The sequence below is a fragment of the Macrosteles quadrilineatus genome, unplaced genomic scaffold (genome assembly GCF_028750875.1).
Source record: "Macrosteles quadrilineatus isolate MER2022 unplaced genomic scaffold, UCM_ALF_1.0 Scaffold_8__2_contigs__length_117827958, whole genome shotgun sequence".
Taxonomy (NCBI): domain Eukaryota; kingdom Metazoa; phylum Arthropoda; class Insecta; order Hemiptera; family Cicadellidae; genus Macrosteles; species Macrosteles quadrilineatus.
This window is the reverse complement of record NW_026542601.1, coordinates 104,133,227-104,159,065: the sequence shown is the minus strand read 5'-3', so window position 1 is coordinate 104,159,065 and position 25,839 is coordinate 104,133,227. Positions and strand designations below refer to the sequence as shown.

General features: G+C 34.9%; 2 protein-coding genes across 5 annotated transcripts in view; one reads left to right on the top strand and one right to left on the bottom strand.

The window, feature by feature from the left end:
• LOC128999478 (mitoguardin-like) overlaps window positions 1-25,839 on the bottom strand; it is a 291,882-nt gene that overhangs the window by 180,212 nt on the left and 85,831 nt on the right. The window lies entirely within an intron of this gene.
• LOC128999477 (protein unzipped-like) lies at window positions 1,641-21,946 on the top strand. Of its 4 annotated transcripts, none has more exons than XM_054426020.1 (7): window positions 1,641-1,809; window positions 4,905-5,094; window positions 15,860-16,029; window positions 16,408-16,515; window positions 17,402-17,638; window positions 19,068-19,399; window positions 20,096-21,946. In XM_054426020.1, exons 2-7 carry the CDS (start codon window positions 4,905-4,907, stop codon window positions 20,562-20,564), a joined length of 1,506 nt encoding a protein of 501 aa, XP_054281995.1. In that variant the 5' UTR covers window positions 1,641-1,809; the 3' UTR covers window positions 20,565-21,946. The 4 variants fall into 4 exon arrangements, with proteins under 4 accessions (XP_054281995.1, XP_054281994.1, XP_054281993.1 ...); XM_054426019.1 differs by having other exon boundaries at window positions 1,641-1,893; XM_054426018.1 differs by lacking the exon at window positions 1,641-1,809 and adding an exon at window positions 3,242-3,277.

Below are 25,839 nucleotides of genomic sequence, written 5' to 3'. Positions count from 1 at the left end.
AATTAAATAACGGGTTAGGTAAGACTTGGTGGCCGAAATCCTTGCTGCATTCCACCCACTCGTTCTAACTGTTTGAAAAAGTTGGACGGGGATCAGTAGAACCTTTTTTGCCAGTCATCAAATTTAAATTCAGTCAGGGTCTTGTCCAACCTGCATACCCAAGACAACAGATCTCACTTCACGAATCCCCCCTATTGAGCATAAACCAACAGATTGAAGTGAAGACAACAGACATTTTTCTAGATAAACTTTAACCGGTTAAGGACAATCGTAGATTATCAGCATACAAATACAGTGTGTATTGTATTGAGAGAGGAGTGGACTCAAAAGTCCTAGCACGTCAATCGAAGCTTGTTGTGCATAGTCCAATTGCCACTAACTGGGTAGGCCCATCTCCGTGACCTTGACCAGGTGCAGGAGCTTTTGCTCAATTCTGGTTCATCACCTGGCTGCTTTAGACCAAACAGAGCCCTTCTCCTAGCCCGTAGTCCATCGCAGTCCAGGATAATGTGTTTTGCAGTCTCATCGGACTAGTTGCAAAATCGACACTCCTGATTGTCAACGATTCCTAGAGTGTGGAGGTGTTTCCTGAAATGGCCGTATCCAGTGATAAGAGCAAGTACTTCACCTGCCCTCTGCCCAGCTTTGACAGCCAGTGAGTGAAGAGAGTGCTAGGTACTGAGAGCAGTTTCTTGCCAAGTGATTGGCCAGGGTGTATGGAGTGAACACATTGATATGACGCAATCCATTATCCAAGGAATCTCTGAAGGGAAACTATGCAAAGGAACTGCAACTATAGATAGAGGGATAGGGGTTGTAGAGATGGCGAGATTCTCGTAATTGGGCACACGGTACCTGCTGGGAACAAGATTTTAAGTACTGCCAGTCACCAGTGGCGTTTAGCTATACCAAAATACCGTGTCATGAAACCTTTTATGGGGCAAATTCAAGCTCTACCCATCGTGTACCCATAGTGTATCCATCTATGTAATAGTCAACTCATATTGGGCAATAGTTAAATAATGACTAAAACATAACACAATAGGAAACGAATGACGCACACTCTTCGTCACTGGAAATGAGCAGATTTTCCCTATGTCAAGATAAATTACGAAAGGCTTAACGATCAAGAACAACTGTGTCCAGTTCACTAAGTTATTGCAAGCCATTGTGCAATAGGTGACTATTGTACCTCTCTGTGTTTATCACATACAGTATTACAATTGTGGAGATAATTTACAAAAAGAATAACCTGTATGGACATTATTTGCATGTAGATATTTTCCATCACTAATATTGCACCACCTCCAATACAGTAAAGTCTATAGGCCTACTGGTAGAATTAGAGTGAACAGAGATAAATAATTTTAAACCAGTGAAGCAATCGAGTGTCAATTGCCGTACACTATTTTAATATACGGAACTTCGTCGATAAACGCGATAGGTGATATATCGCACATAGTATCATCAGGATCTAAACGACCCGACAAGGCAGTGGGTCAGTTTCTGCCGCCAGGGGGGGAGTTTTGGGGGGTTAAATTGGAGGGAGAGGGGCACGAGCGCTAACGCTACCCCCTCCCCCTCTCCTACAAACCAACCGGCAGTCGGCATCGGCATCGGCACTTCGAGTCTAGCGGTAAACCGGTAAACCTGTACAGTGTGGTAGTGTTCGTTAATCTCGGAATACGCGCCAAAGGATTAAGTGTAGTGTTGTGCTGTTTTCAAAGTGGAATATTGTGATACGCCGCACCAGTGATTATAATCTGTTACGTTATTGTGTCATGTGTTTTTGAGTTTTGAAAAATAACGGTGAGTTTCGAAGTTGTGGGAATAAATATTGGCGTTGGTTATTCACCTGTCTGTCCATGAACTTTCATGAAGGAGTATTTCAAAGTAGGAAGAATAATATTCATTTATTCACACATATTGAAATGTATAAATCATTGATTGAAATCGCTGATGTACATTGTTAAGCTAAAATACTCGAGATAGACCTAGTACTAAAGTACCGTTTTACTGTGCACTTCAAAAATTTAGCCATATATCATTATTTTGTTTAGTAAAATTAAGCTGTGATCTCCCACAATAATTGTGGTTAATGGTATTCATGACTCATGAGTCACTTCACGGAAGATTTGCCAAATTACAAAGTTATGTGGATACATCGTCATTTCATAACATTTGGGAGATTGTTTCGACATGTAGGCTATAAACAATGTGTACGGAATTCCAGCACAAACTTTTCATTTACTACGATCAGAAAGAAAGTCAGAGAGAAAATAAATCTCCTCAGAACGTTCGATTCGAGTAATTACGCTCCTGAGCTAATTTTTCATTCAGTAATGTTTCCTTATGTCTGAAGAAAATTAATTTAGGTACCCAATAACTTCTCTAAGACCTTTCGAAATTGCTTTTAGCTAAATTGCAACAAATTACCTCATTTGCATGACTTAATAGTTAATGAGGTCAATTGATTAGGCCAATATTATGATGAAAATCTATAACTGCTTCAATTTTTTTTTTTTACAGTTCAGACACGGAATTACTACGTATTAAACCAATATAGGGTTTTTTTAAAATACTTTCATGATAACAACCCCTAACTTTAAATAATTTCAACAGTTAGCAACAAAATTAATCAAAGTTGTATAAACTCAAAATTAATTGGATCTTAAAAATCATTTTCCTGTAATACCGGTAACACCTCTATACAGAAAAAAGTATTATCTTAAAGATTGTGAATTTAAAATCTGAATGCGTTCGTTGATTGGTAAACAAATTTAAAGTGACAGAAAATTAAATTATCACTATACGATCAAGTTTATAGGTATTCTTATTTCAAAAAGATATTAAGTTGGAAAACGTGTCACACAGATACGGGTACTAAATTTTATATGATTGCTAAATAAATGTTTTAACGACTAAAGCTATTAAACAAATGGAGCTACATAAAGACGATAAGAGTTGTAAAATCTTGAAACGATTACAAATCTGACGATTAAATAAATTCTCGACTCAGCAATGCCGCACGATTATCGTGCTCATTCCCTTTACGCTCCACTGCTCGATATTACAATGGGGGGGGGGGGGGGGGTAAAAACTCCCCCCTTCGACTATCCGTTTGCCTGTTAAGCCAGTTTGTGAGACGTACTTCATCCTTCATGTCACCTGTCTATTATTTAAGGTTTAAATGATCGTTTAAAGTTCAGTTTTAATTTCGAAGTACGATTTTGCGATTTTTGTATACTCTACCTACATGAATTATCCTCAGGAAGGGGTAAAATTCGAGTTTGTTTAGATTTTGGAGAGTATATTGACAAAAAATGGATTTGGAATATTTAGAACTATTTTTCCACTTAAATATTTAATAGGCCTATTATATCATTAGGCCTACCTTCTTTAGAAATCGATTAAAAATCTGAATACTACAGATTCATCCTTGGGACAAAAAGATGTAGGCCTAGATCAAATGTAAAACATCAGCACAATTTTGGATTTAAGTTTATTTAAAGTAAACATTGAATACAAATTAAATACACTTCCAAACCATTGATAATCTCTGACATTTCAGAAGAAATCGTATTTGTCTAAACATTACTGACACTGACGACCAATTAAAACTAATCCAACATCATCCAACACATTTAACATACCTTTAACATGCTAAATAAAGTATAGCAATTTAATTAAATTTATAATGAGTAATTTTTTTCTAATCAAAACCAATCAACCTTCGTAAGGTTGGATTGTAATTAAAACCCTTTATCCATTAGTGCAGGTAGATGATAGCATTGACTATACACCTCTACAAAGAGAGGTGTATAGTCAATGATGATAGGTGTATGAAAATGTTATATTAAATAGCTAATTTTACTGTAAAATGTTTAGAGGTTTTAACTAAATAGCACCTTTATTATAGCTTGTTTGTGAAATTCACAATTCATTAGCTCTTGGAAAAGCTAATTGCACATTTAAAAGCTTTACTGGAAATAAGGATTAAACTTCCGTTTTAGATTATTCCCCGCGCCTGCATTTTCGACATGCAACCCACACAGCATCAATGTTGAGCTTGCTGTATACACAAAGCGCGGGCGACTAGAGTTCACTTCACAACTCAAGTGCAATACTGTAGACAATTTTACTATCGATCAAAATTTCTAACGCTATAAATAATATGTATAATTATTTTAATTTGAAATTAATTTGTATTCAATAACTGATTCAATGATTGATGGCAAAAAGGTTGTGTTGAAGGTATTGAATTAAATAAAGTATTTGACAAGCAATAAAAATGTTCAACTAGGATATTCAGATTAAGACATTCAAAATAAGAGTAAAAGGTGATTTTGAGTAATAGATTCTGTCTAAAAGATATATTTAAATATCACATTCATTTACGGGTGTTAAAATTGCTTTGCTCAGATGTAGACCTACATTTTAATTTCTACTGGTTCTAAAAATAAATGTATTCTAATAATAGCCGAACCTGAAAATTAGTATTTCTTAAAGATATTTGTATTACAAAAACTTGCTTTGGCATAAGCCTACATTTGAAAAGCAAAAAAATTGAATTCATAATTTATAAAAACAATTTTATAACCATTGGCACTTTCATACTTTAACCATTGACTATATAAACACTAGTATTTATAGCCAATGCTTCAACACTTTAAAGTGCTATTTAACCTTAATTTGAGACGGGCATCAAACTAAATAAACGGTCAAAAGTAAAATATACAGTCCTATTATTTTACGTTTAATCAAAGTCATTTTAAATATTACCCAAACAAGAAAAACCTCAACCAATCAACATATATAGCCTTTCAAAAATACACTCAAACAAGTTACCCAAAATACTAAAACCGCATAGATAGGAAATTTATCAAATGTTCTCCCGCTATCAGATGGCTCGCAGCGGCTGTCTACTGATAACACTGGTGACCTTGAGTCTGACCTCTGCCAGTGATAACAGCGTCCACATCTACAATCAGTACCCCGACCTGCACATCACTTCGTCGACCTTGAGATGGATCGGAGACCAGAACGGAAACAGACCGGACACAGCAGTCGTCGCAACTCTGGATATAGTCTCTGGTAAGTGTGTGAGAAAATACATAGAAAAAAATAAATGGGTATTTTATCAGTTGTGTGTATATGTTACCTAACTCTGAACTTGCATAGCCTAACCTAACCCACATTATCTCTGTTGCTAACTCTGATAATCTCCAAGAGATAACAGGAGTAACAAAGTAGTGGATGAGTGTCCATATAACCTAACTCTGGACTTACATAGACTAACTTAACCTACATTATCTCTATTGCTAACTCTAATAATCTCCATGAGATAACAGGAGTAACAAAGTAGTGGTTGTGTGTCAATAACCTAACTCTGAACTTACATAGCCTAACCTAACCCACATTATCTCTGTTGCTAACTCTACCAATCTCCAAGAGATAACAGGAGTAACAAAGTAGTGGATGAGTGTCCATATAACCTAACTGGACTTACATAGACTAACTTAACCTACATTATCTCTATTGCTAACTCTAATAATCTCCAAGAGATAACAGGAGTAACAAAGTAGTGGTTGTGTGTCCATAACCTAACTCTGAACTTACATAGCCTAACCTAACCCACATTATCTCTGTTGCTAACTCTACTAGTCTCCAAGAGATAACAGGAGTAACAAAGTAGGTTGTGTGTTCATATAACCTAACTCTCAATTTACATAACTTAACTTAACCTACATTATCTCTATTGCTAACCCTAATAATCTCCAAGAGATAACAGGAAAGTAGTGGTTGTGTGTTCATATAACCTAACTCTGAACTTACATAACCTAACTTAACCTAACCTTTATCTCTATTGCTAACTCTAATAATCTCCAAGAGATAACAGGAGTAACAAAGTAGTGGTTGTGTGTTCATATAACCTAACTTAACCTAAATTATCTATATCACCTTCCTAATAATTCCTAATAGAAAATTAGGAACAAAGTAGGTAGCGGTTGTGGGTTCCTTATTACCTTTCAGCGAACTAATAATATATTATTTTACTAATAATATAACGTAACCTAAGTCTAGTCAGGCCTAATATCACTACTCAAAAATAATTTCCTGCGAATGTAAGAACTTGGATTTGTGAATTAAGATTCTAAGGTAGCTGTGGTGTGATGGTGTAATCCTAAACTAACATACCTACATTAACCTAGGTTGCCACTCCAAATTTAACCCTTGAGAAGTAACAGGAAAAACATTTGAAAATAAATACATTTTAAGTAGTTGTGATGTGTTGATATAACCTAACCCTGAGCTAACCTACCCTGCCTTACCTACTGACCTATTTCACCATCATAAAATAAGTATATACATTTAACTGGTATCACAACCTAATCCACCCTGCTACACCAACTCATACCAAAATTCTCTGTAGTTTCAGATGATTTATATTCGATATGAAAAAGTATATATAGCCATAAGGAAAGAGAAGTAAAATAATCCAGGGTAATTTAATTTAGTAAATCCTATAAACAAAAAGAATATCAGAAATAAGGTCTTTATATGTCTTAAAGGCCTCTCAGCACCTGGTATGTTGGGGGAGAGTGAACGCATCGATATGATGTAATCCAACGATTCTGTGAAGGGGGAATAAATTATATCAGAGGGTGGAAGATGCTGAGATGCATTATCAGACAGGAGAAAACTGGTTTAGTGATTATATCGCAAGCCTTCATTTGTGGGGGCACGAGTTTGAATCCTACAATCACAAATTATTTCAGCGATTGATTAAATAATGCATATACATTGATTAAAGTATAAACTGTAGGGTTGACGATCCAGGTATTTTTTGATGACACTACAAGCCTTGAGATTGATTAAATAGTGGACGCCTCGTAATCAGAGGGTCGCCGGTTCAATTCTGAGAAAAGGCAGAAACTTTTTCGGACGTGGTTCGTAATTGGACTGAGTTGTCCTTGATCGTTAAGCAGCTTTTGAAAATAACCCTGGTTATGGCCCTGGATAGAACTAGAACCAGTTGATCTTAAGTAACAAAGCGGTCATCTCATCATTCACTACTCATAATTCCCTCGTCTTTGCTATATATAAACACTCTGATGAGTCGGTGTCATAAACGTACAATCTAATCGGTTTACTAAAAGCTCACAAATAAAGTTCACATCCAACCAATTTATTTTAAGAAAATACAGTATATTATGTTGTGATAAACAAAATCGCAAAAAAATACCCTTACGAAATAACTAAGACAACGACCATGTTCTTCAACCTCCTATCATTTTGTACTAAACTCCTGCATAACTATTACAAACTCCTAATCAGCAGGTGTTTTACGAATTTTAACCCTTCTTTGAATCGTTGTCCACGAACTATGTAGTGTGATCATGATGTTATAAAACGTAAAACATGTTCCAAAAGAGTCAACGAGCTTCGTTAAAAGCCACACGTGCGAATAACGTGCACAAAAACCACCCGGCGAGGCTTTACGGCGCATTTAGCTGTGAGAGCATTGTCGTGGCGTCGGTGCACTTGTTAAAACCTCGTACACATGGTCATAAAGGTAATGCGGTATGGTGTAAAAGACGCTATTAAATGACATTTTTCACGTTCACGTTTTTATTTACGGTCGTGTTTTATATCATTGAACGACCTGTGCGTATATTTAGTAAGATGAAAAATAATAATTTGAATCTGTAAACAATTTTTGTTTGACGTATTACGTGTAGGCCCTAATCTGTAACTTTTAATATAAAACTAGTGCATATGTTGCTCGAATTCGATAATGTAATCAATCACTCCAGTTATCGCAACTGAAAACGAACGCTCTTGTGTGTATCGTGTGTTTACTATGAACAGCTGATTTAGTATGCAATTCATTAATACAAATTATTCGTCTGTTCAAATAAACAGAATCTTTTCTTCATAAGAAATACATTGGGATTTAGATGGTCTGTGGGGCTCAAGGACCTTTATTACAGGAATTGGTGAAAGGTGCTACACAAAAAAATACTTAATTTTGACACAACGTTTGTAAAAATCCGTCCATTATTAATGCAGGAGTCGTGTTTCGTAGAAATCACCTTCACGTATAAGGATTGTAAATTTTCTTATTCAATCATCTGTGAAACAATCAAACTAATAACTTTATCAGAATGTTTACGTGGTGAATGTGGGTCATATAAAAAAATAACTTATTTTGTTTGGATACTAAAAATATTTATTTTCAAAAGAACTTCCGATCAAAAAATTCAAATGAGGCATATTTCTATAACAGTAACGATAATGTAGGCCTACTACAGGAAATTGAAATGGACCAATTAAATCACTAATTCTTTAAGTGTACTATTTTCGTAACTCCGTTGTGCCAATTTATTTTACTGCAGTATTTCGTGCATTTAATACCTGTATACACGTATGTAAATGGAATGTTTTAAGTCAATATACTTATTGTGAATGACTACTACAGTTAATTCTAGTTCGTCGGAAATGGCATTTAGACGACACATATTTCCAAACATATGTCTAAGTGTTAAATTTTCTCTGATGCAAAGATAATTCATGTTCTATTTTTTATGTAGACCTAAAGCTTAAAGGCAGGTTCTAAACTACCGTGTACATAGCTAAATCCAGGGTTTGGCGGAATTGAAACGAAACGTGACTTTACAACCGGAGTCCGGAGCACTGACCACCAGACATATAGTTGAATAATTAACCTTAAAAACTTAGCTTTTCTCTATCTAACCTGTGTGACATGCAGATTTTGGTATTCAAGTTAACAAATTAACGGATAAATTATTAGCAAATATTGGTATGCCTCGAACAACGAATTACAACTAAATTATATAATTCAATCCCTAATTGCAGCTCTATAAAAGTTTGTTAAGACTCACAAAATTACCAAGAAGAATGTGACGTTGTCACGGCAGGTTTTACAGGGTAATGGACTGTTTTCTTGTCAGTGACAAATTACGTCAAACGTTACCCCGTCAAAACTGTTCACTGTGAGACTCCGCGGGTTTTTGTTCCTTAAAATCTAATAACAAATAATCTATCTTGAAGTTTGAGTTATAACCACCAGAAATTTAGTTAAATGGATTCGAGTACTGTAAAACAAATTACTCAATGACTACGATATGGTAGTTGATAAATTAGATTTTGGCAAAAAAATCAATAATTCAAATACCGTAATAGTTTTAAAACCCCCTTATAAAGTAGTTTGTTAGGGGTTTTAAAAACAAAATTTTGACTGGCAGAAAAATCAGTCCTGATACAGATCTACGGAATCAAAGATAATATAAAAAGTAAAAATTAAGATCGAGCAACGTTTTTGTTTAGGTACAGTAGGTCTAGGCCTATATTGATTTTTCTAACTGACCTACTATTTAATAAATAATTATTCAATTGTACTTCACATTTTTGTCTACCTTTTAAGTCCCACCAAGTAATGAACATTGGGTATTTGGATTCCAAGAATAAGATTTAGAGGAGATTCGCGTAAATTTACCTTTAACAATTATTTAAATAGAGTCCACATACGACCGATTTCTAAAATACACAACTGTTTGTCAAATTGTATATGATTAATTCCATTTCGAATATCAAGTTTGAATCAAACAATTTATGAAAAATTTGAAAATATTTCACAAACTGAACGGAATTCTTTGTGCTAGGTCAGCTAAGACAGAGGGTATTTTCCCGACAAAGTTGGTGTTCTTGTGTTCTAGTTTATTGCACAGTCTTCGACCCGACGCAGAGTTTCCCGTTCGATTTACCCTTGCTTCTGATTTTCAATAAACTTCCATTGTCGCAATATCACATTGGAAAAAAACTTATTGACAAACAGAGGTTTTAGTTTGTAAAGTCGTGTTGGAATTTACCATAGTAAATTAGTGTTTTATTTTCTTTGGTTGTGAAACAAACAAAAAGTAAATTCAATCAATAGTTTGTTTTATAAAGTTTTAACAAAATTACTGTAAAATAGGATTTGAAATTCAAATGGCTGCAATAAATTCTAACGAACGAGTTTTAAAACTGATGAATCTGTTTCAAGCTAAGCGGAAGATTTCGTTTCAAACGCAGGAAAATCTGGGCAAAAATTTCGAGCTTTCAGTGGTAAGGGAACGAACTAACTAAAACCAAAAACGGCTTCTGTATTATGTAATATCGCTGGTTTGCTTTTACTTTATAACAATTTCGAGTTTAAGTTTTGGATGGAAATCCTTTATGGGTCCTCTGACCTGAAAAAGTTGTTTTCCAAGTGATGTCTGTGTTTGGGTGTGTACAGAGCTTGACCTTTTCTGTGGTCTGATTTTAATGAAATTTGGTATGTGGGTACTTATTCTTGATCACATGGGCTTTTTTTTATTGAATTAAAATATTTTGTTGTGATTTTTCTCATAAAACCCATAAAATAACAAAATCAGTCTTATTTTCTAAAAAATTGCTCAAACGATTTTGACTAAAATTTAGACCTATGGTCCTTTTAGCTCTTAAAATATTGCACGGTACAAACCACATCGTTGTAAAAGTAACGGTTCAAAAGCTATTGCAAATTTTGGTATTTTCGCGATAAAATGTCATAGTTACTCCCGCTGCTAAATCATGATAAGGGTTGTTAACAAGCTTATGGGGAAAAGAAGATCGTAATCATTTTAGCCATGACCCAGTTAGCAGATATTAATCACAGCGCTGTAATTTATCAACATTACCTTAATCAATGTGATCTCATACAATTACCCATTTCACGTCATTATGTTAAACACTATTATACTAAAATACAAACTTTATTCATTCTTGTAGGAAAAAAAGTATCGATTGCTAAAATATGTTAGCTACAGTGAAAGCATAGTTGGTCTATTAATAGGGTTGTAGTTGTTTACTATGGACCTTAATGGTGCACTCAACATTTACATTGTTTAGAATGTTCAAGCGAAAGTTGTTTACAACTAACTACAAAATGTTATAAGACTTCTGGTATGTTAGGTTAGGTTTGGACAGATTATGAGGTAGGAGTTTTCCCATCCTAGCCTATCCTGCCATAAAAAGTTCACTATTAAGATGTCCGATAAGCCAATCTTGGTCTTTGTGATAAAATAAGGTGCTAGGCCTAGTATCGGAAAATCGGGGTGTGTAAAGTGAGTTATACCATGTTTTATCTGTGGTTATACTGTAGTCTATGGTACCTGTCTCACGAGCCCTTCGTCTACCTGCGAAACAAATCCAAAAGACACGTTCCATCATACAGACTATAGCGTCTGATACTTCCGTGAGAGAGGGGCGGAGTTCGATCCCCGATTAGCCCAGACAATTTGGGGGTTTTAGACCACTCTCCATCAAAACGGATTTAATTGATCCCTTAAAAATCCCATTGGCGTAGATAGTTGCAAATTCCTTAAATAATTGTCACAAATATTTTTGTAGAATCAAGAGCTTTCGGATCCTGGCCACATCCTTATTCGTAGCTTGTAGGAGTATTTGGCACTACGCCATCTGTTCTCATGAATATGAACCAAGTACAAGACGACCGACAGCCGGCCCGACAACTCGCTTAACAACTTCACAAATATTCCGACTGAAAACTTTCCATTGTGCCTCTGAGTTGATCAATGCATATCTCCAAGTTGCGAAGAAAAGTTTGGGAAGTTCTGCTGAATTCCAAAACACAACTTCGCCTTTTCGGGAAAGGGCACGTCTTCAACAATGCCTGGATAGTTGGGATTGAGTTTTGAAGTATTGTTTATGAGTATTTGAAAAGGAAAGTTTGTAGAACTAATTATTGACTACTCGTAATATAGAATCACATTAAAACTTACACTGTTTCACACAGACCACACAGACTTCTTCGTTGTTGGGAACAACCGAAGTTGGGAACAGTGGGGATTTGTTTTATGGTCTAATAAGAAACCGCTTGTCAAAAACACCTACGAAACCTACAAGTATATAAAATGGAATTTATTTTAAAACAGTTTAAGTAAAAATAACAAGTGTCGAACAAGGTGGCCTACTTTAGACTTCCATTAGAATGTCAGAAGCGACGATTATGATATATAAAACATACAAGATTAGTTTCAAAAACTCGCTTGGATCTTGGAAACGCTCATACGATTTAATATTCATACTCTCTGTGCAAGATAAATTGCGTTTTAGTGACGAAAGGTTTTGAAGGATGCATTTATACCACAACTGGCTAGTGTTTGTATCAATTAGTCTTAAATAGTCTGACTAGAAAACACTAGTCCGCAACGATATGGTGGGAAAGGAAATTCTTCTACGAACTAAAGTTTTTGGTTACTAAACAAACGTAAAATTCAAAAATGTCACCTTCATTTAAATAATTACCTTACGTTACTTCTATGAATCTGGTTTCTCAGAATCTCTCACTCACCTGAAAAAGTAAAAAAGATTAGTTACACATTATAAAAAAAATTAATAACACCAAGATACTCGTTAAATCAAAACTTCATAATCTAATGAAAGCCATGTCAAGTAAATTACCAAAAAACTATCCAATCCAGGTGATAAGTATGACTTATGCTGAACTTTGGTAAGTTTTAAATACACTCCATTGCATAAAAGACTACACTCATATAATTTGTCCATACCTTTTTCAAATAAAACTCTGTTACGATCACTAGAGTTAATCAAAGCACTGCATTTCTCTGCAATAGTGTCATGTCATCAGCCAATCCGTAAATAAAGACATAGAAACATATTTATTTACAACATTTTGCATAGTAAACTATACTGAACTTGACAAAATGTCCTTACATTTATCATGAACGAGATTGAAATCTCATGGCAATTCTTTCAACTACTGATGAAGACACTGATGGGTGCCCACTGTCAGTTTTGTCGGTTGTCGGTCTCACCGACCGCACGTGAACGGTTACCTAAAGGTACGTCCACACCGAACGCGCAGAGCTGCGCCGCGCTGCGCCGCGCTGTGTAAAGCATATTGCGCTGCGCGAAACTGCGCTAAACTGGGCGGAACAGAGCGCCATGTTCATAGTTGCGCGGCTGTGATCCGTGTTGCGCGGGCTACACAATCACACCGATGTAGAAAATGGACCCTGCAATAGCTGCTTCGGTTTTTATTGTTATTTATAATGATCGGTTAAAAAGAAGGAGAAAACCACGTCGTCATTGTCTTAGTAGTTATTGTCTTTTGGGTCCCATAACTCCGTTCGAACTCGATATGCATTTACCAGAGTCTCGATGCACTCACGACTCCATTCAAAAGCCATTTTGATCATACACAGGTAGTGACAGTTCGAGCCGAAACGACGCGCAGCAACAACTGAGCAAATGCCCGTCCACACTGAGCGCGCAAAGGCGAACAAACTTCAAAGATGTTCGTCAAAATACCGCCATCAGTCGGATCGTGTTCGCGGATGTTCTCGAGTGCGCGTAGCTGCGCGGTTCGCCGTCCACACCAAGTGCGCCGCTCGGCGCGCACATGTTTTGCGCAGCGCGGCGCAGCTCTGCGCGTTCGGTGTGGACGTACCTTAACGGGGTTCTGCTAACCTCTGGCTTCTGTGGTCCAACCTTCTTCCACCCGTGAAACCCGGAAATCAGTAAGAAAGTTCGCCAGATCATAACAATATCATTAAATGCTCTATCTCCACGATTCGATCTTTTGTAAAAGATCCTCCTTGAACTTGGGCTATATTGATTTGGCATACTCTGGCTGGTCTTTGGGTAATTTATCTACTAACCTAAACTACCTAAATTTTGTGAACGGAGTAATATCTCGATTCTATACTTACAGTAGTCAATTGATTCTAACCTAAATGCTGTCAGCACAATATTCTTTTTGTTATTGCATTATAATAATACTTTATTCCTTTTTATATTTTTCCCCTTGTAAAAATTCAATAAAATAAACTAAATATTTGGCTAATATTGTTTAATTTATGGATACAATAATTTAAGTTCTTACTGTACTTTAAAGCTAATATTATATTGTCATATTACTAATTAAGAAGAATACGCAGCTGGGTGTATTTTAATCTAAAAATTATGAGTTAAGAAATGAGTTAGATGCGTCGTTTAGCCTTGTTACTGACTAAGAACAGCAGTTTCTTGAGTTATGACCATTTGTTAAAAGCCCAATAATCAAGGACATCAAGGATAATTTTTTGAACCAGTTATGGGATTATGATTTGACAAATAATTACCTTGACAACTAGGTACCATAGTAAGTACTCTGATACTAGCCGTAATGTATAATTATCAACAAAATTATTTATCCTTACGATCAACGCATTCTTAAAATGTGTAAGTAATATTTTACATACAATCAAATTTATATTAAATCTGAGTTATAACGGTAGTCATCATTATTTCAAGTAGCCTATGCAAAAGATGAATCGGATGAAATTAAACCTTTGATAAACCCTTTGACAAGTAGACTTTCAATCAGAGAAGGCGGTCTCAGCTTTGATCAGCTGCTGCTATTAATCAACAAGGATCTAATCGAGTTAGCGGGCTGATCAATCCGTCTTGAGTGAAAGTGACACAAGACAAAAGATCAACATTTGATCACAGCCTTTCAGGAGATTACGAAATACATTACTTTATAAAAACCTCTCTTTTGTATCGACTTTGTGCGTTGGAAACATTTACGAGTAAAAAGTAAAACACAGTGGATCTTTTGATCAAGTCAATAAATTATGATCTCGCAAACGTATAAAACAAATGTAACAAACACTTTCGGAATTTTATTTACAAAGTTTGATGACAAACCAGTCTCCGCGGACTTAGTGAGTTTTTAACATTTTTCCTCGTGGGAAATTTATACGCATGTAAAATATTCTAACCTGAAAAGTTTTGACTATTTGTTTACTTAACAATGTTGGTGTAGCTTATGACATAAATAACTAAAATCTAGTCATCATTACAGAGTGGTAAACACTTCTAATTGTTATTGTGTTTGTTCCTGAAGAAGGCTAATGCCGAAATATAGAAATTTCTATAAAAGTGTGTGATAAGTTTATTTTGAAAATAAAATCTAGTAATAAATCTATGACAACTCCTCCGTTTATTTGTTTTTACATGTCACTTAGGAGAATAGGGGGTAGCCAGAACATTGAAAATAAATTTAACCCGCCATTGTTTATACTAAATAATGTTGCCCAAATACACGAAGATTGTTTAGAATGTTTCCTTTATTCACTACAATAGTGTGGGTTTTTGGTAATTTATCTGATACAAGTTTAGAGATACAAAATGGCGTATTCTATAATTAAAAATTAATTGATTAGTTTTTTTCGATGCTACTGACGGCGGTCGTGCTGTTTTTTTGGGCATGCAGTGTTGGTTGGTGGTGTTCAACTACCAATTTGAGTAATTCTACTCAACATTCCTCAGGAGCTCAGGGATGTATGACTTTGAAGCTAAAGCTAGAAAGATGTCCTTAAACATTCTGACGTATTACCCGATAAATCTAGCAAAATCTAACGAAGACGTATTCGGCAACATTTTTAAACTTTTGCATGATCATAATGTCCTGTACAGCTATTTTATTGCGTCAATTACATGGTTTGATGAAGTTTCCTTCAAAGTTTGAGAGCAAATACTCGTTGATCCTGCATTAATGCGAGGAATACGTTTCTACACTTCATAGTGTTGGCAGCACTTGTCAGCACTGCTACGGCAAGCTGTAGAATATAAACGAAATGTGTTTCTGCAAACCCCGATTCTGCGACTTGTAGATTTAAAACCCGCCGCAGCGACGTGCGCCGGGCGCCACAGAGCAATCAAGAACCCTTACTTTAGTCTAAATATTTAAAAGTCCTAATTATAATATTGTACACGAATACAACGAGCATTGTCACTGTTACAGCCACAGAGGGCCAGGTAGATGACGGCGCCGTGGACGCGGTTAAGGAGCGAGCTGTGCACGTCTGTAGAGCGAGAATCAACGGTCTCTGGGTGCCTGGTAGGTTACCTCTCAACGCAACAGAGTGCCAAGTCTCGCTGCTCGGCCGAGTCTTCAGCTACCCTCAGTATGAGGTAAGTTTCCCTGCATTTCAACCGACTAGCGGAGGGTTTTATTGATTAGACATTTTAACATTTTTGATCACGTTTATTCCTGTAACATATATGTCACATGATGAGAAAAAGTCTTTGAGTACATTTACTATTAAAAAACACCTGTACAAGTATATATCATACAAAGATGAAGAAAACAACAAAAAATGATGAGAAATTATATCCTAAACTAACTTGAAGCATTAATAACACAAACTTTACCTATTCAACCCATAAGGAGCTTTATTTTCTGGTTTGAAAACATTGTGAATGCACAAGCAATTGTTTTGAGTGTCTGTGTGTGATTTCCAAGGTCTATTGCAAGGGAGAACACATACATAACTTATGATTCTTCCATAGGTTCTTACCACTGACCATCTATGTGCAGTTAGTCCATTGGTTAAACTCACTACTGAATATTGCAAGAAAAGATTGGGTGGCCGGTGTCGATCTGGGCCTCAAAATCGCGTAAGAAACTTAAATGAACGCCAGCTTGAATTTACACTTGCTATACGAAACATAACCCTTCCTAAGGATACCAACTGTTCAGAAAAGCTCCTTTCCCACACCCATATTTATCCCAGAACACAATAAACTCAACAACAATACATATTCACTTCTTTGTTTGAGATGCATTTTGAACAGCTCTACTACAATACGGTCTGTATATGATTGAACCATGCTCGCTCTCTGCATGAAAATACGATTGTACAACATCAAAGCTTTTGTGCAAACTTCGAAAAGATAAAACACTTTTGACGAGAGGCTGATCAGTAATTCACAGTCTCAAAGAATCTTGGTATACTTGTGTGTCTAAACAACATACAGATACAAAAAAATTGTTTGCAAGGAAAAAACTTCTGTACACAATTTTGTCATGTTCCAGTTCTGCATGAAAATGTCCATACTGGCTTTGGTACGGAATGATAATATTATTGAAAAGTTGAAAAGTTAATATGTAAAATAACTGCAATGTTTGTACTTTTTTTTAAATTCAGGCCAGGGCGGACAATTAGAACGAATTAAATTATTTCTGCAATTTATTTTTATTGTTTATCCATGCGTTTACATTTAACTGTAACCTATACTTTAATGTTGAATACAAAAAAAGTACTTCATATTGCAAAGCTTTAACATTCATTTTTAAATCGTTTTAATGTAATTATTTAGGAGCATCAGCTTTTCCTAGATTTTCTATTCCTCCTGACGAAATTCAAATACAATGAGATGAACTTTGACATTTCCGAGGCTTTAACATATATTTTGGCTTTTTTAATGTTTTAATAAAATTTCACTGATTATATCGCTGTAATCTATCATTTTACAATTTTCCTGACTTTCTGACGATTTGTAGGTGCTGGAGAACATGGAGACGGGGGCGCGGCTCAGCTGGGTCCAGTGGGGGCGCTACAACCCCCTGTTGCCCAAGGGGGCGGTGGCCGGGGGAGAGCAGGTTTACGTTGCCAGACGAAAGGTCAACATGATTGGAGCACGAGACGAGGCCAAGGTCCTGGGTCCTCGCCACCACGTGGGCAAGTTTGACCCCAAGGAGGGCATAGGCAGAGTCATCGTCATCGAGGGAGTCGGCAAGGTTGGTTAAAAATGCGTAATCTTCCACCAATGATTGATAATCCGGGTTCGGACGTGTCCAAGAATAAGAGTTGTAAAAGTATTGTTCAAAATGCTTGATAATGATGCGATGTTTTGTAGACCAATTATAATGTGTGCTGTCAAACATCAAGGTTACGGGGTCGAGCGAGAACCCGGGGTTTATTGTTGGATTCTTTCTCAAAATAGTTCGAGGTCAGATGAAAAGAAGAGGTTGAAATCGAAATTATTTCAATCCAAAAAAGACTTGCGAAAATTCTTTGGATGGCGTGGGCATACCCTTAAAAAGACGTGTTTTCCCAATGAATTTAGCCGTTTTAAGATTAGAGGGACATAATGTATCTGTTTGTCTGAAATTGGAAAAAAATATATTAAGCTATTCTGTTTTACAACTATTGTCGTTATAAACAATAGCAACAACTACATGGTATAATTTTTAAACGTAAAAGACTTCAATGAGTCTAAATTGGATGTCAATTGAACGATCAAGTACAACAGCTGTGCAGTTTTTCGGACGAAAAAAGTGTTGCAGCATTTTCTAAAGATTGGACTGGTAAACATGGAACACTGACCATAATACACATAATACACATAATAAACATAATACACACTGTTAGAATACTCTCCATTTCTTGTCTGACGTATACAGCACGCGATACGGTTGAACGGGCACAAGCCTCCAGGCGTTCACGAGTTTCCCGCCAATTCCACGTCATCCATTGTTGTTAATCAGCTGACGATTCCCACCAAACACCCCCGCAACAGCCGGGACTCGCGATATCCAACATCCCACATTGAGCTCGTTAAGTCTGCCAACCACGCCCTCTTGATTTGCGATTGCCAATGTGCTTTTGTCTGTACCCTATCTTGATAAGAACATTACCCACCATCCCTCAAAGATGTAAAACAACCGAGATTGAAACTGAATACGAAGTACAATACTCTACGTGACGAATTTTAACTGTTTTCATACAGTTCTACGTCTTTTTCGTGTACCAGTGCATACCAATCAGTTTCATATTGAAACTGTAATCATTTTTGTATTACAATTAAACAATCTGAAAAGTATCCTGAAAATTATATTTCCATACAAATTAAATCTGATTCATTTTGTGAAAAATTTATCAATTTGTAACCTCAATTTTTTGGGTTTGGTCATTATTTTATATTGGTGGGATTTTTCAGCCAACAGTTCCAACTTTTTTTATCTCTTGATCTTCTTTTAATATTTGTTTTGTACTTCATGATAATCCTGTTTACTTCTCACTCTACAAGATTAATTTTTGGCCAATGTTAGAAACTCACTACATATAGAAAACTAGTCTTATTTATTTTGAGTTCTGGGCATGTTAGATCAAATTTATAGAACACCTGCACATAAACAGTTGCTATAGTTTACTTTGTCATTCTAGGATGCTGTAGAGAAGGATTATCATGAGGGAGAGATCCTCGTAGAGTCGGAACCGACAAATTACGAGATCACAAGCATGAAGTTCACAGAGAAGCGGCGTAAAGAATCAAGAACGCTGAAGGAGCTGGGATCAGCCACTCTGAAGAACGATCAATCGCAGTATACGGCCAAGGTGGACACGGTTGTTGCTTATGACAACTTGGTGTCTATGTACTGGGGTCAGGGAAGAGCCATGCTGAAGGGGCTGAACACCATCATCAGACTACCCAATGGCAACAGAGAGGAGATTAAGTGGGGCATCCCCTTCACTGAGGAGCGCAAGGATGTTTACAAGTAAGTTAAGATCAAAAATAAAATAAAAATAAAATATTTTCTTGGGATAAAAGATGTTGCTCAGCTAACTTCAGAGTGTTGTAGCATTTGGATAGAATATTCAGAGTGCCTCAGAAGAATATATTTTTTGTTAACAAATACCCAAAAATATGTCTTTTGTGTTCTGATATTGCTTCCATTACACTGTAATTTTGTACTTTGGCCAGAAATATGAAATTGATAGGAATAGTGACGGTATAAATTGACATTCTTACAATCTATAAGGGTTCAATGATTTCTTCTAACTTATTCCATTAAGAACCTATCCTGGCTAGGGTAAATTGCTACTGTGTATTACGCAACCACAAATTAAGAGTTGTTCATTTAAGTGCAGCTTTAGGTGCTGTTTCTGTGTGTATGTATCGCATTTGAAGAAGTATAAAAAGATGAGCTAAAAATCATGACTCATTTGAATGAGACTTTGTAATTTTGCTTGTGCTGGTACAATAGTCATTACAGCACAAACTTGAATTTGTCATACAAATTCAATTGATAAATTTCAATTGATTTGTTATATCATTGGATCCAAACTCTTTGGAATCATTATCAAAAGTGTAAGTTTTTGACGCACATACTCTTACAGAGGACAATATATGTCTACTAATGGTACATGTAGGCTCTACTGTCGTTTTAATTTTTTTTATCTCAAATTTCCAGAGTGGAAGCGCATCTAGAGCCAGGCACCGCAGTGAACGTCACTGTCTGGGGTAACCAGACCGATAGTGAGGTCCCTTACTCGGGTCAACTTGTTGCCGTCTACGAAGATCTACAATCAAGAGCCCGAGGAATCTCTGGAATACTGAGAGAAGAATCCATGAAAGAACTGAAGGCGGTGTTCAGCCCAGTCTATTGGATACACAACGACACACTGGTTCCAACAACGACTACTACAACAACAACGACAACGTCAACCACCACGACCACAACAACGAGGCCGAAGGAGATTGTGGACAGCAACAACATTCAAGGTGATGACAACAACTTGCCAGAGAACTCAGCGGCTCTCAGCAAGAATGTGAGCAAAGCCTCAGTTGGCGACACTGGCTCGGGTTCCTCTGTAGTTTTATCGTCTTTCCTCTCTCTCATTCCAGCCATCTCTATTTCTCTTGTTCAAAGGATAGCGTAAGTGTTTTTTGTGGGCGAATGAGTAATTTTAAGTTTGTGTACCTGTAATTTTTTAACCGTCAAGCTGGAAGAGCCCATTATTTGGTTACTATTATTCCGACATTCATGCATAAATAGGCGTTACGGTACAGCAAAGAATGCTCTCTTATGTTGAAAACAAAAAAAGGAATTTTAATTATTTTTAACGTAGCATATATTTATTTTAGCGAGACATCTTATTTTGATACAGAGTGTGACTGATTGTGTGATTGTTACTATACCAACTATGTAAATTGTTATTTTTGTTGACTTTATATGTACCATCTTGTATTGTTAAAGTAGCAGAGGGTTTATTACACTTATTAAACCCTCTTAGATATTTCCAAGTAAAGCCTGACTTGTACATATTAAGCCTCCTCGTAGGTAATTTAGACTGCAATTCCAACGTAAGGAGCTTTTCCGAGCATTCTAATGTTAGCTTTAGTTTCTGTCTGTAATATATGAGAAGTGTATATATCGGTGATGTATATAACTAGGGGTCTCGAGACGGCAATGTAGACGTTATATTTGTGTGATAATTAAATATATCATTACTACTAATTTTACTGCATTTTCTAGTTGACTGTGGTTAGCCTAGGTCTGTATGGTACTAGTGTACCGCTATGTGATGTATTGAGGGAGATATTTTATTTTTATACTGTTAAGAGTGGTCGTTTGTAGTGTTGCAAGCTTTTGTATTGCAATTTATTTTTGTATTTACTTTGTTGAACAGTGTTGGGCTCCAGGAATATTGAATTTCAACTTGCAAGAGCATTAATCAATGTTTTATTTTTAATACTTATGTGAACAATTATTTCAATTCTTTTTTAATCAAATCTAAATAATCATAAACGAACAATGTAAATTTAAGAACATGATGTACTTTGTTCAATTGAGATCAACCAATAAACATTGTCCATTGTGTTATTTTGAAACACGTTAAGTGTTCAAAATAAGTTAATCTTGAGCACAAAAATTCAATGCAAGCTATTCACTTAATGTATCTATGTTGCTAACAAACACTTTTTAATGGACTTTTAATATTTTTTTACAACATTTTTTTACAAAATTTCATAGAGTTATTTTTATTGAAATATCCATTACTATTTTGTCTGTATAAGTAAGTAATTTTTTTTGTGTGGAAAGAGTGGAAAAATTTAATCGATTGAAACCGTTCATTAAGATAATCATGAAGAGTTCCATTAAGTGATTGTGATGTATATAATGCTGTGTATAGAAAATAAACAAAATGGTAGAGAGGAAGACAATAAGGATCATTTGATGTACTCCAAGCCTAAGATGTAACTAAGGTCTCATGTCTCTTACTGGCTGTATATATGTGGTATAATTATACACATGACAAACAAGACTAATAATGTGTGTCTTTGCCACCCAAGATAATTCCTGTGTACTTGCTATGAAATGTGAACTAATTGATCATAATATGTCTTTGATAGCTTAAGTTAAGGTTAAAGCTTAGCTTAGTATTGAAATATCATGAATTTTAATAATAACCAAAAGCTAAAGTTAGTACCTATACCTGCTATAAATCTACGCTAAATGCACAAAATGCTGTCATATTATTTCAAAAATATTTAAGGCTTTTCTATCCCTTAATCTCAAAAACAATTACAGTAGATTACTACCAACACGTAATATTGAAGTACCTATATATCTAATTAACTATTTGATTATACCACATTGACTATTATATGATTTAGTGTTAGGCATATGGAAGATTATAAACATTATTCTCTTTGCCTTAACTTTTTAAACATTGCTTTTTAAAGTTATTGGCAGAGATAATATTTTACACATTTTGTTTTATTTATTTTTTATCTTCGGTAGCAAGAATTTTCCTCAAACTCTGCCCAACAACACCAAATCCATTGCATATTGGTCTGAAATGCAGGAGGAATAACCAAAAAGTATCTGGTAGATCAAATGAGGATGTATTTTAAAATACTCTATTTGTTAGGGAAGAACTGAGAAAAGTTTTGTCGTAAGAAGTAAAAGGAATATGCAAAAGCTTATGAAATTTCTCAGTTTGGTCTAGAAGCATGAAACACTACCCTAGCACTCAGAGTTGCCTTTTCCATGAAAGAAATTTTAATTCTTTAATGAGGAAATAAGGGTTGAAATATCAAAGTTAACCGATACTCTTAAGTGAAAGAACAAAGAAAAGTATTTTCTAAAAGATTAAGCCAATATAAATCAATATTGTATTACTCACAATGAAACACGGTTTTTTAACTCACTGTTAATATCATGATAACATTTTTAGATTATGCACTTTATTTATGCCTCAACAGTTACATATATAACAAATTTCAATAACGTATCTAATTTATTCGATAGTGTAAGTATTACACCAACATAGTTCTGGCAACGTGTTACCTCAAAAGCACTCTATTCCAAATGATGTTATACTTTATAACGTTCAACGGGAGACAACTCACTATAAAGCTGTCCAAGCATACGAACATTAACCATGCACTAGATGGTTTATGATGTGTTTCTATTTTCTGTAGTGGTTTTAGACTCAACTACTTCAAAAGCACACCGAATAAATTTTTTTTACTGGTGAATAAATGTTAATAATTTAATTTAACATCAGTAAAATATTAGACATGCAAATGACAAAACATTTTGTAGATAAAAAACCAACTAATTATTAATTATTAACTATAAAAAATATAACAAAACACATAATTCACAATTATTACATGGAATGTATAGTACAAAGACATATCGTCCTTTTTTAACATAAAAAATATAATTATTTAATCAAATTTTTTATTTATTTGAGATTCGGGCTTATTACGGGTATTCAAATAAAATTATAAAGGTGTACCACAAAAACATAATTAATTCCAAATCATCAAATGTGAGAGATAATTCATTATTAACTTTCATTTCTCACTTATTCAAAAACGATCCTAGCATGTTTTGAGTTTGTGTAGTAAATAGCAATCATTCAATACTACAGAGACACGTGAAAATATTTTGTATGATGTACTTAGGCTAACCTAAAGCCTACAAGTGGTGTATACATGATTACATTCTCATGAATTGTTACAATTGTTACATGATTAGTGAACTAAAATACAAATAATATCATTAAAGATATAATTTTCAAAAATGGGTACTGTAATCTACTTCAACAACCAACAAACACACGTAAAATAACAAAATAATGTAAAATAGTTAATATGAAAAGTTTTAAGTTGTACTACATTTATACGATTTACAATGATTTTTATTATTTTTACACACTAAAAAAACGCTAAACCAAAATTAGAATCTAACTTATGAAAAGAAATATATTTTTCCTACAGTTACCTAACAATGTACATGTTCTCTCACTGATTTGAGAAAGCAAAGTGGCCAATTCGCTCATCAGTGAGACAATGTTCATTGTCTCACTCTAATTACTTTGTCTCACTCCAGATTTGCAACGTGAAGGCACGAAATAGTGAGCACGTAATATGCAGGCAACGTCGTATGCGCGCGAAATACGTTGGCAGCACTGGCTGTAAATCAGCTGGTCAGCTGTTGTACTGTTGTATTTGTCACTTCACATTAAATGTTATATTAAAAGTTCACTTCTGTGTAAAAATAGGTTATGTTTCTTCACCAATTTATTTGTTTTATGGTAACTGTAGGAAAAGTATAATGTGCAACTCGAGTTCAAAGTACAATTGCCTCACTCGAGAAACCATTCCTCACTCGCCTACTGCTCGTGAGTAAGGATTTCTCTCGAGTGAGTCAATTGCTCACTTTTCTCACTAGTTGCACAAATAACTATTTCCTCACGACATTTCACAAAACATTTTACTTGGCTATGAATGTCATTATCGATTTATGAACAATGAAACCTTAAAGGACATTTTACTACCAGCCGTAAACTGTTATGTCCTTCGAAGTTCAGCCATAAAATGGAAACGAAACAATAAAACGAAACCTTTTAAACGACTTGCCCTTTCTTTAAACACTAAAATTCTCTTCTAATTAGAATTTATATTTATTCGTAATGCTTAAATTTAAAAGTATTTAACCGAATTGTGTTACCCTTCCCGAATATGTTTGCAGCTAAGATTTGAAATAATAAAAATAAAGATATATTCTTATGTAATAAACACATAAAAATTATGTGTATTTGGATTTTGTAATGACAGATATAACTACTAGATTGCATAAACAAAGTAACATCGTAATATTTCAATTAATCAAGTGTCACATTAATGCCATCATTTTTGTCCACTAGATTAAGATAATTTAGTTTAGGGTCTTTTATTTATAATAGTATAGCTTCACTTGATAGCATCGTTATAGACATATTTAATTTTTACACTATATATATTACATTTTTGTAGAAAATCTCTTTTAAAGGATGTCTCTTTTAAATGTTTAAACCTGTGACTTTGTAGAATACAAGTCAAACCAACTCCTGCAATCCATTTGGGATTTACTTCACAAATAAAAATTAAAAATTCTATTACATTAAAGATTATTATATTGTCGAAATAAATTTGTAAACCTTTAATATTGTCCCATGTCAATAGGAAACTCTTTTCTACGCTTAGTCTAATGCATTATTCCACGCTTAATTTGTGCAATTTAAAATTCATATCAAAGATGAATTTCAAAATAATACAAAAAAACGTCATCCATGTAAAATCAAACATAGGTAATCAATGATTCGAGACATTTTGAAGAGTGTACTTACAGAAATAATGAAAAAGTTTGGGGAAGACTAATTTAAAACTCATTATTTGAAAACGCATTTATTTGACTACGCAATAAGGTAACAACTTAAAAATGTGTAGTAACTGTGAACAAAACAGGAACAATTGCTGATATGGCCCCCTAGTTTATATTATTAATTCTGTAAGCGAGTTTTAAAATCAAAATTGTGAGTTCGATAGCTCGTAGGATGATAGGAGAGGGCTCAAATTAAAGGTCTCGGTCTCAGCGGGTCGGGAAAATAGCTGATTATGTCCAAATCTACCAGAAAATGAGAAATAACTAAAAATATCTTCCATTTAAAATGTATTGAGATTGAAAAACATTTGCTTTGTTTACATTAAACATGTGAATACAAAAGTACTATTTTTTCTACTTTTAATTCTGTTGATAGAATGCATGAAGTTTGTTTACTAATTAACAAATATCTGTTTTCACTAAATTGATCTAAAAATGATTAACTTACAATTTTCAGAGCTGCATGAAAGATAATTTGATTCCTAGTTTGTTGA

Excerpts from the sequence above, each read along its gene's own strand:
- LOC128999477 (XM_054426018.1), top strand. The coding sequence starts at position 3,257 with ATGAATTATCCTCAGGAAGGG. Across the intron at positions 5,095-15,859 it reads AACTCTGGATATAGTCTCTG|CCACAGAGGGCCAGGTAGAT; the intron begins GTAAGTGTGTGA and ends TCACTGTTACAG. Across the intron at positions 16,030-16,407 it reads TCAGCTACCCTCAGTATGAG|GTTCTTACCACTGACCATCT; the intron begins GTAAGTTTCCCT and ends ATTCTTCCATAG.